This window comes from Triturus cristatus, chromosome 4_2, assembly GCF_964204655.1.
Source record: "Triturus cristatus chromosome 4_2, aTriCri1.1, whole genome shotgun sequence".
Taxonomy (NCBI): Eukaryota; Metazoa; Chordata; class Amphibia; order Caudata; family Salamandridae; genus Triturus; species Triturus cristatus.
In genome coordinates, this window is record NC_140586.1 from 85,159,134 (window position 1) to 85,177,737 (window position 18,604).

General features: G+C 47.4%; 1 protein-coding gene across 5 annotated transcripts in view; it reads right to left on the reverse strand.

Moving 5' to 3' along the window:
- The window catches only part of CARM1 (coactivator associated arginine methyltransferase 1), a 212,864-nt gene that overhangs the window by 79,802 nt on the left and 114,458 nt on the right, over positions 1-18,604 (reverse strand). For all 5 annotated transcript variants that reach the window (XM_085600664.1, XM_085600660.1, XM_085600662.1 and 2 more), the window contains exons 7-10: positions 11,248-11,338; positions 4,654-4,735; positions 4,313-4,398; positions 2,971-3,060 (exon numbers count right to left, since the gene is read on the reverse strand). In XM_085600664.1, coding sequence (XP_085456790.1) covers positions 2,971-3,060; positions 4,313-4,398; positions 4,654-4,735; positions 11,248-11,338 — 349 coding nt within the window. The remainder of the gene's footprint in view (positions 1-2,970; positions 3,061-4,312; positions 4,399-4,653; positions 4,736-11,247; positions 11,339-18,604) is intronic.

Genomic DNA, 18,604 nt, shown 5'->3' on the forward strand with positions numbered 1-18,604 from the left:
CAGCTTGAGTGCCCAGGGGGGATACAAAAGCCGTTTAAGAACCCCTTCTCAGGCACCCAATTTGCCTCCTCTTTCCCCTTGCAGAAATCAAACCTCAGTAGTCCATCAAACTGCTGGGGGTTAGCGTGTTTTGCAGCGCAATGCAGAGTCCAAAGATGCTGTTTAACCACGCTACTCCTGAACGAGAGGGCGTGTCGTGAGGCCAGCGACAGCTTGCTGGCAAAACATGAACCAAATGCTCTCTCCCCAGTAGATAGAAAGCACGACACAGCTCCCCCAAGGACATTGAGGAGCCCATGGAACCGGCACTGAAGAAAGCCAATCAAGGCTGAAACGCGTCTGCCAAAAGCGTTTCATGGACCTGTGTCACCGCGTGCAACAAAATCAATAACAGCATTTGGTGTGTGTGTATATATATATATATATATATATATATATATATATATATATATATATACATACACACACACACACACACACACACACACACACACACACACACACACACATATATATATACATACATACATACACGAATGGTACTGCGTTATATTTTTGGTAAACCCTTTGTGTAATGATGCGTGCTTTGACAGGGTCTTCAAAAATTTAGTCAGCATGACTTGGTACTCCTTTGAGCATTGGTAGATATTTAGATCCTCGTTGAGCAGTAGTCCGGGTCTCCATGAGGAAGTCATCCTCTAGAGGGTCTTTATTTAGTGGAACCTGGTGGTATGCTGCAACTCTGGTTATCAAGTCCTGATGAGCTTAGGCATCATCTGGTGGAGATGGCCGTGTAGGATACAGGTCTGGATCTTTGTCCCCTTGTGGCTCCATATCTTAGGGATCCCATGGTGGGTGAGTGAGTGAGGTGTTGATAGAATTGGAGAGGTAGGTAGAAGAATGTGTAAAGGGCCAGTGGCAATGTCCTTTTTTTAGGATTTGGAGCCTCAGTAGCCCCTTCAAAAGATAATTGTGTCTTTGAAGGGGCTGAATTTACCAAGTCTTCTGCCTCGGATCAAGCAGTTCCTGCATAGTTTCAAGAATGGGCTCTATACGAGTTTTGGGCACAAAGGTAGCATTTCTGTATCGGCAGATGTTTTGTTTCTGGCGCTGATGTAGTCAGAGCCGAAGTGTCGCGGCTTTTAGGTTTCAGAACCAAACCTACGGCGCAATGTGTCTATGCTGAATGAGAGTTGGTGGAGGTCTCTGCTGTAGGCCAATGTTCCCTGCCCAGCCCGGGGCTTCCAAGTCTATTTCGGTGCGCACCATGGCTTTTGTTAAGTGGCAGCACATGAGCCTTTTTATCGGTTGAAGCCTATTTTGGGGGCTTTGGATCAGGGGCAGGTGTGCTTATGGTCCAAGGCCTCTCCGAAGATTGTAGGCTAACTGGGTGCTGCTCCTCATCCGATTCGGAATTGGCCTCATGGATAGGGACAGATTCTTCCTGGGCTACAGAGGCTGCGAAGACTTCCTCATCGCGTCGACCAAATATATATCTGGTGCTTGTCTGTGCTACATTGCTAATCGACAAGTGTTCTTAGATCGGAATTATCAGTAGGTCTCACGGGTGTCTTCTAGATGTTCGGGCGACAGACAAATTACAGACTGAGTGGAGGTCGGTGTGGGGGTATTTAGAATGATAATTGGGACAGAAATGTAACAGAGTACGTTCCATTTGCAGCTCTTTCTTCTGCTAAAGCTGTTAAAGTGGAAAAGACCCGAAGGTGCTGGATACAAAACGAAGAACTCGACACGCAAAATTGTTGTTTTGTCTGGAACGCAAGGAGCATTACATGATACAGTCGAGAAAGGGATCGCTGGTGAACCGAAAGGAGGCTTAAAGGATCTCGAATCTGAGCACGAGAGCGCACTTCTGAACTCATCGGCAGAAAGAAACAATCTAACAATGGAATCAATTCCCATGCACATAATGACAAACAGGAGTCACCAGACATTCATGACTCCTAAAAAGCCTTCAAACAAAAACAGCTTCTAATCATCAGAGCCCAACATTAGATGGCAGACTTATGCAAAGCATGTGTATCTGCAGTCACACACGCCTCGAACCTTGTTTTTCCTCCCACAGGAACACATTGCCAAACTCAAAAATTGCACAGTGTCCTCTTTTTTTAACTGAAAATAATATATTTTTAAAAACGTACTTTCCTGAACAATTTTCTTCTGATGCCTAAACATAGATAGATACTTATTATTAGAAATTGGTGTGGATCTCCTTGAGTCGTGACGTCATTTATTAATCATTGTGTGAATTTGCATATGTCTTGCACTCCTCTGTGTTAAGCCTAAGGCTGCTCACTACCCCCCCAATAGAGCACTTTGGGATTGCATAACAAGCTTTATCCACTTGTACGGGAACCTCTGGACTCTTAAGACAATATATCAGAATTTTGATATTACACAGAGCCAGCTTCCTACAACAATTCAAATGAAGCATTCCAACAAACAGGAAATCATATCCCCCAAAAATCTGTAGGACCACATATCTGGAATGGCCAAACGTACCTCCAACTGTTATTTATCATCACCCCCCCCCCCCCCCCCAAATAAATCACTCCCCACCCCCTGGCCCTGTGCTACCAGCTGTGTAGAACTGCCAACTCAGTCACATCTTGCTCACCCGATGCCACATACTTTCTATTGCTAACTGGGCACTTGCCAAGTTTACAGTTTGAGAAGTAGCACACATCCGCTTTTGTGTTCCTTCCTGTGTAGAGTTCTTACAAAGTAGTATTGTTACAGTCAGAATTTAATTTGATGTTTTTAATTACCAAAGAAAGTATTAAATGCGCAGCATCAGAAAGTAAACACTCAGTAAAAGACAAAACCTAATTTCAACTTGCTGTTACATACAACATGGATCAGGAGCCATGAACAGTTTATGACTTTTTAAAAACCCCAGAAGCTGGAAGGGTGGGAGAGGATGCCCAGTAAGCTTTATTTTGCACTTACATTGACCCAATAAAAGCCACATCAAACCAGAAGGCCAGGCCATGCACAAGCCCTGAGTGCAGCATATGGAACTTGTATGGAATCTCGATTCTGGAAGGAGAAAAAGTAATCAGTCAGCATTGCTTTCACCTGGTTTGAGTTTTCTAAGAGCCAAAGTAATAAGCAAATGCTGCACGATACAAAAAAAGTAAAGACAATAGAACTTGCACTTAATTTTTGTTGCATGTTCTGCCTCTTAATATTTTATCTTAACAGAGTAAAGCATCATAAGACAAAGAGCTGCAGCATTAATTATGTAATTGTTCTACAAAAATGTATCATGACTTTTTCCAACTGTCATTTAAAAGAATACATGCAGTTAACTGTGACCTCCATGAACTGAAATTGTCCAAGTGTCATCCTGGTCACATTAAATGGGTAAAAGCCCCTTTGAAATCGTAAACACCAACAATTGTACCCAAAGTCTATTGTCAGCATACCAAACTCTGAAGGTTCATGTTGATAAAAAAGCAAACCTCTAGAGAAAAATCGTGTCCGACACCCTTTTTCATCCGTTATTATTGATGTGTGTTTAACAAAGAAAGCTTTAAATCGAAAACACAAAGATTAATGGCACCTTTGGGACAAGGGTGCAGAGTTCACAATGTGCCACACAGAGGAAAAGATAAGAGCACTGGTAAATGCATTTCATTGGGGAGCGCAAAGAGAAGTCTGGACATCAGAACTTAGCTCTGTTGTCCATTTCTCAGTCCAAGCTTGAGAAGGCTTGCTTCACAATTTGCCTCTCTTTGTCCTAGGAATTTCAAATGATCAGATTTAAATCTAATGTTTCAGTTTACACAAGCAACGGTCAACTTGGAGGAGGAGGCGGCCTAATTGGATGGTCTTGTATATAGTACAGCACTATAAGCTAACCAAATCTAGTCCTACATGTCCGATTTCTTTGAGTTCATGAGGCAGCAGGGAGGATTTAGAAAGGCAAATGAGGATTTTGCAACCCCCTTCAATGATTTGCAACTAATTTGCTAACAGGTACACTTAACTGACAGCCAGCAAAAAACTTTACAGAGCAGCAGTCTCCTAAACACGTAAACAGTTTTTGAACATGGTGCAAACGGGTGCTTCAGTATGCTAGGAAACTGACAGCCAGGAAGGAGCTGTCATGAGGGAGAGGAGCAAGTGGTGCCAGGGGCTCTCACCACTCATTTACCAAAGAAGAGGTTACAAGACTAATGACGGACTTCACATTCTGCAAACGTTCAACCTCACCTACTCCCTAATGCATCATTGTTCTTCTCCCTTAAGACTTGTAACCATTTTGGGAAAGAGTTTATATACGCACCTGTGCAAATCGCCTTCTTTGGCTTCCAAAAAATTCACGGTATATTTAACAGACTTTGCCATTAAAATCCTGATATCAAAAGTGTCCTGGAAGTGGAAAAGGATGATCAAGAGACATATTAGACAATTATGGTGAATAAGTAAGCCACAACCATCCTCCCAACCACCTCAGTCTGTTGCGGACGTAACTCCACTCTCAGCCCGGGAGCCCCGCTATGTACCATGATGTCGCAGTAATTTCCATAATACAATACTGTTCTGTTAAGACGGACTTCAATGACCCAGCCTTAGAAAACTTATTTAAGAAAAAAGTAGGGGCTGCCATAGAGCGTCGCTGCTTACCACGACAGGCTGTTTGAAGTACTCGTCAACTGCAGCGCCTCTGAGGATGGATAAATCAACACCATGAAACGAAGGCTGATACCTAAAGGATGAGAAGAGAAAATGCATCATCATGCTCATCAATAAATGTAAACATTTGGCCTGCAGGTTATAAATGTGATTGTAGTAGATGATTTAACATATCATGATAAATGAAAGTACAAGTACATAGCACTATGAAGTGGCCCTGACCACTTACACTTGACAAGCAGACCTTGGGCTGAAGCTTGAATGAAAGGAGATAAGGTGCTCCAGTGAGGTAACACCAGCAGTTCACCTATACACCCCATTATCTTTGTCTACACATTTCTGGATCAGATATGCAGTCATCCAGCTTTCAACAATCAATGAAATACTAAATACTACACGCTAGCCACAGCTCCTGTATAGGTCTGTTCACAGATGCACAAGTGAAAGCACTTTGTATTGAACAGAAAAGGTAAGACATGCACAGCTGCTGAAGCCAGAAATATTTCAAAAGGGCCAGGAGAAATATGGGAGTAGAAAGTGAACAAAGAAACAGGCAATTTAAAATAGCATTGAAAAAAGGCATTAATATGGGCTGCAGTCCCTGTACCACCCGGCACTACCTTCTACAGGAAGCAGTGCTAGGGTGGGGAGAGATGTAGAGGATGATTGTGGACAGTTATCCTCCGAAAGGATGGGTGTTTTTCATTTTCTGGAGTTATGCATATTCTGCAAGAGGCATCAGTACCCCAGAGTCTTGACAATAGCAGCCAGCATGCAGGTCATTGCTTTACTAGTGAGCACACCGAAGTTCACAAGTTAGCATCCTAACGAACAAGTTACTTACCTTCGGTAACAATATATCTGTACGAAACATTAGTTAGATTCCTCACCTTAGAATATCCCCAGGCGTCAGGCTGGATCCGGAAGATTTTTCGTCAGCAATACCCTTGCGCGTCGCTAGGCGTAGTCTGCGGCTCCACGTCCGTCGTCGTGCGCCGGGATGACGTCGGAGTACTTATAAGCCGCCCTCGCGTGCCGAGGTCAGTTCTTGTACATAGCTTTCCGCGCCAGGAACGCAGAGCCATGCAAGAGACCGACACTGGTGCCAAAAAATTCTAGGGCCCTGAAAGGGATGACCTCAACCCTAGATATCGGTTTGCAGAACGGGGAGGATGGGTGGGTCGGTGAGGAATCTAACTAATGTTTCTTACAGATATATCGTTACCGAAGGTAAGTAACTTGCTCATCTGAAAGAAAAACGTTAGTTAGATTCCTCACCTTAGAATAGATACCCCAGCAATACCAACCCCGGTGGTGGGTCTGCGAACCAAGATCACACCAGAAAGTCCTGGAGAACAGAACAACCAAAGAAGTCGTCTCTCCGGACTTCACTGTCTAGGCAATAATGTTTAGCAAACGTGTGCAGTGAGGCCCACGTTGCCGCCCGACAGATGTCCTGCAAGGGAACTCCCCGGCCCAGGGCAGTAGTCGCCGCAGTAGCCCGAGTGGAATGGGCTCTGGACAGGTTCAGGTGGAGGACCGTCCCCTGCTGCTGCGACAGAAGGTCCTCCTGAAGAGGCAGTCGTATCGGGGGATCGATTGTCAGACTGAGTAGCTCGGGATACCAGTACCTTCGTGCCCAATCCGGAGCCACTAAGATGACTTGGGACCAGTCGCGCCTGATCTTCAGCACTCGGGGCAGAAGTGGTATAGGCGGAAAGGCGTACAACAGACCGCAACTCCACTCGCGACGAAAGGCGTCCCCGAGCGAGTGCCGCCTTGGAAATTCCAACGCGCAGAACTGCTGACATTGCGCGTTCTCTTCGGTGGCGAATAGATCTAACCAAGGCTCTCCCCACTGCCGAAAGAGGCCTTGCGCCACGTCCGAGTGTAGACTCCATTCGTGATCCATCATGCACCGGCGGCTGAGTTAGTCTGCTCTGGCGTTCAGAGAGCCCGCCAGATGTTGAACCACCAGGGTGATGCCCTGATGTTCCAGCCATGTCCAGAGGCGCAGAGCCTCCTGACAAAGGGTCCACGACCCCACCCCGCCCTGTTTGTTGCAGTACCACATGGCGGTGGTGTTGTCCGTGAACATCTGCACCACACTTCCCCGGACAAAGGGAAGGAATGCCTTCAGTGCAAGTTGGATCGCCCTCAGCTCCAGAAGGTTGATATGGAGCCGGGTCTCCGCCGGAGACCAGAGGACTCTGATCTCCGCCTCTCCCATGTGGCCCCCCCATCCCAGGAGGGACGCATCCGTCACCACTATGTGCTCCGGTTGAGGTAGGGAGAGGGATCTGCCGCTGACCCAATCGCGGTCCGTGAGCCACCACTGTAACGGTCTCGCAGTGCCCTCCGAGATCAGGACGTGGTCGGACAGGTTGCCACGATGCTGGGCCCACTGAAACTTCAGGTCCCACTGCAGAGCCCGCATTCGCCATCTGGTGTGATGCACCAGCAGGATGCAGGAGGCCATCAGACCCAGAAGCCGCAGCACCAACCTAACCGAAACCCGGGATAGAGGCCGAAAGATGGGAATCGGAGCCTGAATATCCCGGACCCGCTGTTCCGGAGGATAGGCCCGGAACTGCGCAGAGTCCAGAACCGCTCCGATAAAGAGGAGCTTCTGGGAGGGACTCAGATGCGACTTCGGCACATTGATGGAAAACCCCAGCAAATGCAGGAGGTCGGCCATAGTCTGGAGGTGGGAGACTGGGGCGAGCCCGCCTTCAACAACCAGTCGTCGAGATAGGGGAAGGCAGGAACCCCCAATCAGCGCAGATGAGCTGCGACCACCGCCATCACTTTTGTGAACACCCGAGGTCCACTGGTGAGGCCGAAGGGGAGCACGGTAAACTGAAAATGCTCCTGGCCCACCGTGAACCGCAGGTAACGCCGGTGGGCCGGCAGGACGGAGATGTGGAAATAAGCGTCCTGCAAGTCCAACGCTACCATCCAGTCTCCAGGGTCTAGGGCAGCCAGAACCTGAGCTAAGGTGAGCATCTTGAACTTCTCCTTCCAGAGGAAGGTGTTGACGCTCTTGAGGTCCAAGATAGGGCGTAGGCCCCCTTTGCCCTTCTTGGGAACCAGAAAGTAGTGGGAATAACAACCACAACCTACTTCTGGACCAGGAACGCGCTCGATGGCCCCCTTGGCCAAGAGGGCCGTAACTTCCTCCTGTAGAAGTTTCAAGTGATCCCCCGACATGCGGTGGTACTGCGGAGGCATGGCTGGAGGGATCACCTCGAAGGGGAGGGAGTAGCCCCTTCGGACGATTTGCAGCACCCACCTGTCCGATGTGATGGAACGCTAGTGGAGCAGGTGATGGCGAACTGCCACCCACTGGCGTTGAATGGGCCTGAAAGCACGTACTAGGAGGGCTTTGAGGCGGATGATGCTGGGGTAGATGTGGACTGACCGGCACGTTGTCCCCCTGTACCGCCTCGGCGGAATCCACGTCCATGCCCGCGTGGAGGGTGAGACTGTGGCCTGTGGCTCGACAGACGTGAGGGGGCACCCCTTCCTTGGCTACGAAAGGGGCAAAAAGCGGACGTTTGCGGGCGCGGGGCCGAGAGGCCCAAGGACTTGGCCGTAGCCCGGGAGTCCTTAAAGCGCACCAGCGCACTATCCGCTTTGTCGCCAAAAAGGCGACTGCCATCGAAGGGCATGTCCATGAGGGTGCTCTGGACATCCCCCGAAAAACTCGTGGACCGCAGCCAGGCATGGCGGCAGAGCACCACTGTGGTAGACATCGCCCTACCTAGCGAGTCCGTAGTGTCTAGTCCACATCTGATAAGATGCCGCACTGCATCCCGCCCCACGGCGAGAGCCTGGGCGAGCCGTGTCCGAGCCTTCTCCGGACACAGGGGCAGCACGTCCTCCACCGTATCCCACAGGGAGTGGGAGTAACGGTCCAAGAGACAATCGGTGTTAACGGACCGCAGTCCCAAACTAAGAGAGGAGAACAGTTTCTTACCAAACTGCTCAAGTCTCTTGGATTCCCGATCCGGGTGAGCGGACGGGAAGGAGGTCTGGGAAGTCGAGGCCTGGATAACCAGACTCAGGCATGGGGTGGAGGGACAGAAAGCTGGGGTCGCCCGGTGCAGGGCGGTGGCACCGGGCTACGTTCCGGTCCACAGGAGGTACTGTGAAGGGCTTGGACCAGGTGCCCTTGAGAACGTCCAGTAGTGCTTCATTAAACTGCAGCAGAGGCTGCAAGGAGCTTGCGGTCGGTTGGAGCACCTCGGTGAGGAGGTTAGTCCTCACAGCCACAGCAGGCAGCTCTAGCCCAAGGGTTTCGGCTGCCTTGTGCAGCACCACAGAAAAAGCAGCACCTTCCTCCGAAACTACGGTCAGAGGAGAGATGAAGCCAGTGTCAGGGGAGGTATCAAGACCACTGGCATCCCCCAACTCATCTGTCCAGTCCTGTGATAATTGGCCCTGCTGGATCAGAGGGTCTTCAGACCCCTCCCAGTCGTCACCGTCATCCGATTCCTGGTATACAGGAGGAATGAGCGGAGCCGGGCGGAAGATGAAATTGCCACCCATCGGCGTCGGATGCGGCGCCGCTCCGTACCCGGGCCCGGACCAAACCGGGGAACGGCGTCGTCCGGAGGCGGCGCCGGAGGTGGTACCAGCGATATATAGAAAAAGATAATGCCTCGGGACTGATACTCTCACATAAGTTTAGGCGAAGAGATAGATAAATTATCTCTTCCCTAGAGTAATATTTATTTCTCCAACAAAACCTGTATTATTGAATTTTGTGACCAAGTCAACGGCGATTCCAATGAAAACCAAAAGTATATAAATTAACTTTTTTTATAAGTGTAAGGGTTACACTTATAAAAAAAAAAAAAAAAAGTATATAAAAAAAGTTAAATAAATAAAAAAAGTTAAAAATATAAAAAAAGTTAATTTATATACTTTTGGTTTTCATTGGAATCGCCGTTGACTTGGTCACAAAATTCAATAATACAGGTTTTGTTGGAGAAATAAATATTACTCTAGGGAAGAGATAATTTATCTATCTCTTCGCCTAAACTTATGTGAGAGTATCAGTCCCGAGGCATTATCTTTTTCTATATATCATTTATATACCCAGATGCCGGAGGGTTATTTGGGTTCCCCCTTTTTTGAGGAGGTGGTACCAGCGTCGGCACCGGCGGAGGGGTCGTGAGGGCGACCGGCGCCGACAGGAATCCAGGCCTGGATCCCGCGGCGACCTGCGGCGTCGGAACCGGCGACTCGCTAGGCCCCCCAGTCGAACCCGCGGGGCCCGAAGGCGCGCTGACAGGAGTCGACGGCGGAGCGAGGCCCAAATGGCCGAGACGAAAGCACTGATCTCCGCCGGAGTCGTGTCGGTCCCAGGGACTGGCGGGTATGGGGCCGGATGCGACTCCTGCGGCTCAGACGGAGCCGCACGGGTGGAAACACCCGAACCCTCAGCCGAGTCGCGCGACCGGCGAGGGGAATCCGAAGAGCTAGGTCGCCTCTTGGACTTCTTACTGTACTTCGACTTACCCGAAGACTTCGAACCAGACGAGTGGTGGTGGTGACTGCGACTCTACGACTGGTCCCTCGACCTCCTCCTTGACCGGGACCGTGAACAGCGCGGAGCAGACTGCCGGAACTCCAGTAGCTTGCGGAACCGATCACGCCTAGCCTTTGAAGTCAGGGCCCGGCAGTCTAGGCACGACTCGGAATCGTGGTCGGCCCTAAGGCAGTAGAGGCACCGGCGGTGGTGGTCTCTAACCGACATCAGTCGGTGACAGGAGTCACACGGTTTGAAACCAGGCATCCAACCAGCACCAGAGTAGAGTCGACAGAGTGACCAAAAGAATCAAAAAAGTTTAGTCAAAAAATGACTAAAGGGTATGCTTCTTCCCGGATCGGCGCTGTCTGGTGCGGAAAAAAGAAGAAGAACTGACCTCAACGCGCGAGGGCGGCGTCCAAGTACTCCGACGACGTCACCCTGGCGCACGATGCCGACGACAGACGCGGAGCCGCAGACGACGCCTAGCGACGCGCAAGGGTATTGTTGACGAAAAATTTTCCGGATCCAGCCTGACCCCTGGGGATATTCTAAGATGAGGAATCTAACGTGTTTCTTTCAGATATCTGGCGCCGGTAACATTTATTATGAACCCTACCACAACCACTAAGATAATCTTGTTAGGAGTACACACTAACTCCTGTCCCAATAGATTTAAGGAGGTTGATTACTAAATGACCCAAAATACCCTTTTTTTCCTCCAAAGATCTCAATGTGAGATGAGGAAATAAAAACAAACATCACACTGCACAAGCGTCAACAATATCAAACTCACCCCTCAAAGGTCTGCTCTCACATTTAAGAGCACTGAAACCACATAAGAATACAAGTGGCACACTCATAAGTAACCACTAACTACACAGAAATACAGATAGGAGTGGGTCAGAAGTCAAAATAACTTGGCTGCATGCTGTGCAGAAGTGGAGGAGACAGCTGCCACCAAAACTCAGAGGAGGAATCAGAACTAACAAACTAGTGTAGGGCACGAAACACTGACATATGGTTTTGAGTGCAGAAACATCTCTCACCAGAAGTTGGCCTTTGTAAACTGTTCCATGTAGAGCTGCTCGTCAGTGAAAGGTGCCAGGTGGACATCACCGATAGTCGGGAACATGTTACCTGCAAAACATGAGAAGAGTTAGCCAAATAGATGCAAAAAAAAACAAAAAAAAAAAAGATTCTGCATAACAGCATCTGGCCCCCAAGGACCGTACATGCTATAACTATGCCATTGAACATTTGCATTCTGTTCTGCCCATAGAGTAAAAACAATTACAAAAGAGCCAGTGGGAAATAATCTATTAACATCAGCAACCAAACAATGTCCCAAACGGTGTACACACTGTCCTGGTAGACTGCTCCTCAACTAGACGTGAACATCAAACCTTTGGCTGTTCAACCTGCCGCAGAAAACACCAAAAGGATCCCAATGTTTTTTTTTTTTTTAAAGGAGATGTTGAAAGATCTTTTTCTCAACTGAAATAACCCCTTCAACAAAAAAATGTAAAAAAAGTTCCCCAGCACTGGATCGTTCGTGGATTAATGTGCTTGAATTATTCCCTGTCCTCAGATTGTGAATCTAAGAAATGCCTGGATCAGCCTCGTTGTGCGGCTGGGATTTCCCTACTAATTAAGAGAAATAATTCAAGAATGGATTCTATTAAAGATAGATTTCAGAAAACTGTGCTTATAGGAAGGTAACTTTCATAATTGCTTATATATTGCATTATATATACTTTTAAAACACCAGAGTTAGGACCCTAAGCCTGGACATTGTAAGACGACAAGCGTACTTGTTAAATGTTCAACAGTGAAAGATGGGCAGACATCTCCTCACTGGTTGGTAAGGCATCCTCAATGTCACACGGTTAGTTGAGAATTCTGTAACTGGTATACTAGTTAACCTTGAATGGGTGGTGCTAACTACAGGACAGAACATTTACAATTAACAGTGATCACCCTTGAAGAAGAGGATTACTGTAGCTTGAGTGCTGTCTTCTAGCAATCTGAGAGGACCTTAAAGAGGAAAACTAAGGCTCAATCCACCAGGAAGTTCAAGGATTATAAACAATCTGTATACGGACCATTCACTGCGAAAAAAGATGGCTCACATCAGCTGTTTCCCCTTAAAAGTTAGAGATTATTCTGTGAGAACGTGTTTACAAAAGGAGAAAAATCAACAACCTAGCTTACGATCTGAAGATCAACAGCGATCATCTCGGCTACTCAAACATGGCGGAAGCGAGCTGACCCAAGGGAGGGGCAAGACTGCAGGACAATCGTGAATGTTTTTTGTTTTTTTTATTGAAAACATTCCAGTTGCCCTTTTTTGTAAGCAGACAGGACCTCTGCAAGATACAAATATTGGCCTTTTTTCCCCCCCTCTCTCAAATGGGCAAATTATACAAACGGGCATGCACAGCTATTACAGTTTCTATTCCAACTCACATTTCCTTGGTAAATAGTATTCTGGGTGTAGGTTTAGTCTATCTTCGAAAAAACATGGTTTTACTGGTCTTGAAATTGCCTAGTCATACTACTCGTGTTTAAAGGGATGTTATATCAGCTTTCCACGGTTTTTGCAATGACTGCATCCCACATTCCAAGGCACTATTACAAATCCCCACACCCCCCTCGTAAACAGGATTTGAATTAAAAATGAATATTAACAAGGACCCCCACCACAGCCATCAGCTGTCACTGCCATGGTTCCAAACTATGGTACAGGAAAACACTTCCCTAAAGCAGAATCCTATATGAATAACAGTTCATGGAAGCATTAAATATAGACAATGTTGATGCATGTAAATGTTTCCCACACTCACATCGTGCAGCATAACTTTCTCCTTAGTATGGAGGACTAAAATAAATAATTGTGTAGGGATAGTCGTGGAAAAACAAACCGCTTGTTTAAACAGATTTTTCTCTTCAAAACCACTGGACTATTTCAGTATGTGACCAACACCACAGTACTCTGAAAAGCGGATCTGTATGCGGACAAATGGTGCTGAGAAACATTCCCATCATCTCACAGTCCCTAGTGCTGACAGATTTAAAAGAATCGACAAAACTATCTTTGTTTCAAAAGATAACCAGCAGCTTAGAACAAGGCCTTCAAAAATCACAGAATGTAATATTAAACTCGTAGCGCTGGGAATATGAGCAATAAATGACCCAATTCAGTACACACAGCATCCAGTTCCTCAAGTAACGAAGTTGCAAGGCACGTTCACAAAACAGAGTGTCTTACAAAGTCATCTTTCTGATTCCTGGCCACTTTTCCCAACCATGCACAACAAAACCTTCATCTAAAATTACAGATGCCACAGCACTGAAGGGAGAGAGCTCTTTCAAGAAACCACTTGTTGGCCCCAAAAACTGTCATTTGATCAGATTTTCAAGTCTTCTGTCGTCCCAAGTTAAAGCTGAAATATTTTGTTGTGCAGGGCAATCGGATCAATAAAGTCCAACATTTCTCTTAACTAGGGATCCTTTTTAACACACAGCTATAGTGGGATTCTCTGTTGACTCTAAAGGCACAGTAGATGATCAGAGAAATGGATGCACTCTTCCGTTTTGCAGCTAAATTGGACCAGATTCCAGAAGAAATTGCTACACTTCACAAAGCAAAATGCCTCTCAATCGCTACCTATGGAGCTTTAGTGTGGGACTATAGCAACTGTGGAAAGCTTCAAACAGTGGAGAACATTTTTATTATAAAGCTCTAGATAATCAATCAATCAATCATAGGCATTTATAAAGCGCACTACTCACCCGGAGGCAAGGCGCTTGGGGGTGGGGGGTGGGGGGGGGTCCGCTACTGCTCGAACAACCAGGTCTTGAGCTTCTTCTTGAAGGAGAGGTGGTCTTGGGTCAGGCGTAGGTCGGGAGGGAGGGCGTTCCAAGTCTTGGCGGCCAGGTGGGAGAAGGATCTTCCTCCTGTTGTCGCTCTGTGGATGCGGGGGACGGCGGCGAGGGCGTGACTGGTCGAGCGGAGGTGGCGTTTGGGAGCGTAGAAGTTGAGGCGGCTGTTGAGGTAGGTCGGGCCTTGGTTGTGTAGGGCTTTGTGCGCGTGGGTGAGGAGCCGGAAGGTGATTCTTTTGTTGATCGGGAGCCAGTGCAGGTCTCTCAGGTGTCTGGAGATGTGACTTCGTCTGGGGACGTCGAGGATGAGTCTCGCCGAGGCGTTCTGGATCCGCTGGAGTCTCTTCTGGAGCTTGGCGGTGGTACCGGCGTAGAGGGCGTTGCCGTAGTCCAATCGACTGGTGACGAGGGCCTGGGTGACCGTCTTCCTGGTCTCGGTGGGGATCCACCAGATGATCTTACGTAGCATGCTCAGGATGTTGAAACAGGACGAGGAGACGGCGTTGACTTGGCTGGTCATGGAGAGGGAGGAGTCCAGGATGAAGCCCAGGTTGCGTGCGTGGTCTGTCGGTTTGGGTGCGTTGCCCAGGGCGGGGGGCCACCAGGAGTCGTCCCAGGCGGAGGGTGAGGAGCCCAGGATGAGGACTTCCGTCTTGTCTGTGTTCAGTTTCAGGCGGCGGGTCGTCATCCACTCGGCCACGTTTTTCATCCCTTCGTGTAGGTTGGCTCTGGCGGTGGCGGGGTCGTTGGTCAGGGAGAGGATCAGCTGGGTGTCATCGGCGTAGGAGATGATGTTCAGGTTGTGTTGGCGTGCGATGGAGATAATCTCCAAGAGTGAATCAATTCCTTTTTGTCACTTGGAACTGAGCTTGGAGTACACAGAGGATTGCATTGGTCTCGCCCCTTTGTTTCTCCGGGCCAGAATTTGACTTTCACCACAGATAGACTTTCCAAGATCTATTACTATGGACTGTCTTTCCATGTCCAATACTGAGAGGATAGCATGGATTGGCTACCAGAAACATGTTTTAAGTGAATTAGGTTTAACAGAGTATTTTGATAATCCTCTTAAAATGCCTTCTCAAGTAAAACCTCTAATCAGGTTCACGTATTTTTTAAAGGACTAGTGCGTACCGTCCACAGCTATTGAGTCAGCAAGTTATCTGATATAGGCAACGCTAGTTCCTCCACAAATTAGCTGCAACCATGTCTATTCTTTTTTTTGAGTTGCAATATAGATTTTATCTGGCGAGCTCCCACATAGGTACAGTGCATTTCCTGTTCGCTTTTCCTAACGAAGGTGGATGGTCTGATAATCTCTCGCCTTGTCCTTGTGACAATGTGGCAAAACAATCTACTCCTCAATTTATCCTGTTTTGTGCACTTTATAAAACTTTGAGATCCAAACTTTTGCTCCTAATATGGAGGCCTCGCTGTTCCTGTCCTTCTAGAGGTTTTAGCGATTTATATTCACTCCATTGATATCCGTGCTGCCGTTTTAAATTTTATACGAGGAGCACTTAAAATACGAAAGCGATATGGATAAATGAGCTCATCAAAACGCAGCATACATAGTTATTCTCTGCTATAAAACAAAAAGCAATAAAGGATCATTTTAAATTTGCACATGCACTTAGCCTATTCTGCAGGGTGTTAACGGATGCACTTTTATTTATGAGAAAAATGATCAGAAATGAACAGTGGGACAGACTTATTCTGGCCCGTCGGCTCTGCTTTGCATTTACCTGTTTGCATCATCTATTGCTTATATTGATTCGGTGATGTTTTAATGAAAGCATATAGTTTTTTTGTGTTTTATGTTCTTATTGAATTAATTGCTTTCATGATTTGTCTGCCAAACTGAACTAAGTTTTTATGATGATGATGAAGTCTTCTGTCTGGTAGCTTTCTCCCAATTGATACACAACGCCAGAATTCCTGAAACAAGGCTCAGGTTCACCCATTTCAGACCAAGAACGTTCTCTGCTCAACCTGAGGCTTATCATCCCCTTAACAGTTAAACTCTGTGCGGCCAAATAAGGCCAAATCCAAAGCACAGAAAGGAAAAGATGAAGGAGGTTCCCCAGTACACACAGATGGAATATGCTACTTACCAGTATGCATCTGTTCTTGGCATGTAGAGCTGCAGATCTACACACTTGTGCATAGATCGCCATCTGGTGTTGGGCCCGGATGTTTGCAGTTGTTTTTCCTCTTGGAAAGTCTTTGGAAGTAACAAGGTCGGTGACTCCTCCTTTGGATCGTATTGCGCATGGGCTTCGGCTCCATCCTCAGATTGTTTTTCGCCAACAGGGAAAGATGGAGCGTAGTAATAATAGCGAAGAAGCCCATGTGTGTTGTATCTAAATAAGATAGACTGGAACGGATACAGGTAGCCGGGGAGGCGGGTGGGCGTGTGTAGATCTGCAGCTCTACATGCCAAGAATAGATGCATACTGTTAAGTAGCATATTCCGTTCAAGGCATATGAGCTGCAGATTACATACTTGTGCATAGATTATATAGCAGTACCCACCCTTAGCGGCGACCACCTGTATCTGTTGCAGTGGTTTGAAATAATGTTTTGAGTACAGCCTGGCCCACACTAGCCTGTTGCTTAGTTTGCACATCTACACAATAGTGTTTAGTGAAAGTGTGCGGTGTTGACCATGTAGCTGCTCTGCAGATATCATCTAATGGGATGTTCCCTAAACATGCCATTGAAGCCCCTATTTTACGTGTAGAGTGGGCTTTAGGGGGAACGAATAGCGTTAGTTTTGCTTTGTGGTAGCAAATCTGAATGCATTTGACAATCCACCTAGCTATTCCAGACTTGGAGATGGGGTTGCCCTTGTGTGGTGGAGAGAAAGAGACAAACAGCTGTTTGGTCTTACGGAAAGGTTGTGTTCTCTGTATGAGGTAGAGTAAGGCTCTTTTGACATCTAGTGTGTGAAGAGCTCTCTCTGCAACGGTCTGGTTGCGAGAAGAATACTGGTAGTTCTACCGCTTGGTTTAGGTGAAAGGGAGAAATAACTTTAGGGAGGAATTTTGGGTTGGTACGGAGAACAACCTTGTTATGGTGCATTTGGAGAAAAGGTTCTTGAATGGTAAGTGCTTGTATCTCACTGACCCTTCTGAGGGAAGTGATGGCTACAAGAAAAGCGGTTTTCCATGTTAGGAATTGAAGTTCACATTTGTGCAGAGGTTCGAAGGGAGGCCCCATTAGTCTGGTGAGAACGATGTTTAGGTTCCACACAGGTGAGGGTGGCAGTCTGGGGGGAATTATTCTTTTAAGGCCTTCCATGAAGGCTTTAATGGCAGGTACTCTAAAAAGTGATAGATGTTGCCTGTTTTGCAGATAAGCTGCTATGGCTGTGAGGTGCAGTCTAATAGACGTATAGGCTAGATTGCATCTTTGTAGGTGTAGTAAATAGCCTTTGATGTGTTGAATGGACACATCTAGGGCATTGATGGTATTGTTGTGACAATAAACAACAAAACGTTTCCACTTGGCGGCTTAGCACGCTCTAGTGGTGGGTCGCCTAGCTTCTTTGATGACGTTCATACAGTCAGGGGGAAGATTGAGGTAACCGAATTCTAGGATTTCAGGAGCCAGATCGCTAGGTTGAGCTGAGCTGGGTCCGGGTGCCTGATCTCTCAATGGTTCTGGGTTAGGTGTGGAGAGAGGTGTAACTTTTGGTGCGGTACTACAGATAGTTCCAGCAGTGTGGTGTACCACGGTTGTCTGGCCCAAGCAGGAGCTACTAGGATGAGAGTGAGGGAGTTTTGTTGTAGTTTGCGCACCACTAATGGAATGAGTGGGAGAGGCGGAAAAGCGTACGCAAATCTGCCTGACTAGTTCATCCATTGCCTTTGGACAATGTGTGTGGATATCTGGCGGCGAAGCTTGGGCATTTGGTGTTTTTGTGGGTGGCGAAGAGGTCTATCTGTGGATGCTCCCACATTTGAAAGTACGGGTGAAGAACTTGTGGATGTAGTTCCCACTCGTGGATCTGTTGTGTCTGTCTGCTGAGTAGATCGGCCATAGTGTTTGACTCCTGGGACATGTTGGGCCAGGAGAAAAATGTTCTGGGGTATGGCCCATCTCCATATGCTCTGTGCTAGGTGAGAGAGCTGTGGAGTGTGTGTGCCGCCTTGTTTTTGTATATAGTACATGGCTGTCATGTTGTCTGTGCGTACTAGGACTGCCTTGCCTGAAATCTGTGTTTGAAAAGATTTTAGGGCTAAAAATATGGCTAGTATCTCCAGATGGTTGATGTGGAGTAACTTTTGTTCCCTGCATCTTCCCTGCATGGTGTGATGTAATAGGTGAGCTCCCCAGCTGGAGAGCGATGTGTCCGTTGTCAGTACTATCTGAGGAACCGGGTCCAGGAACGGTCGCCCTTTGGAAAGGTTTTTGGTGGTCCACCACTGCAGAGAGTGATGGGTATGACCGTCTACCAACACCAGATCTGTTAATTGACCCTGGGCCTGGTTCCATTGGCGCGCTAAGCACTCTTGG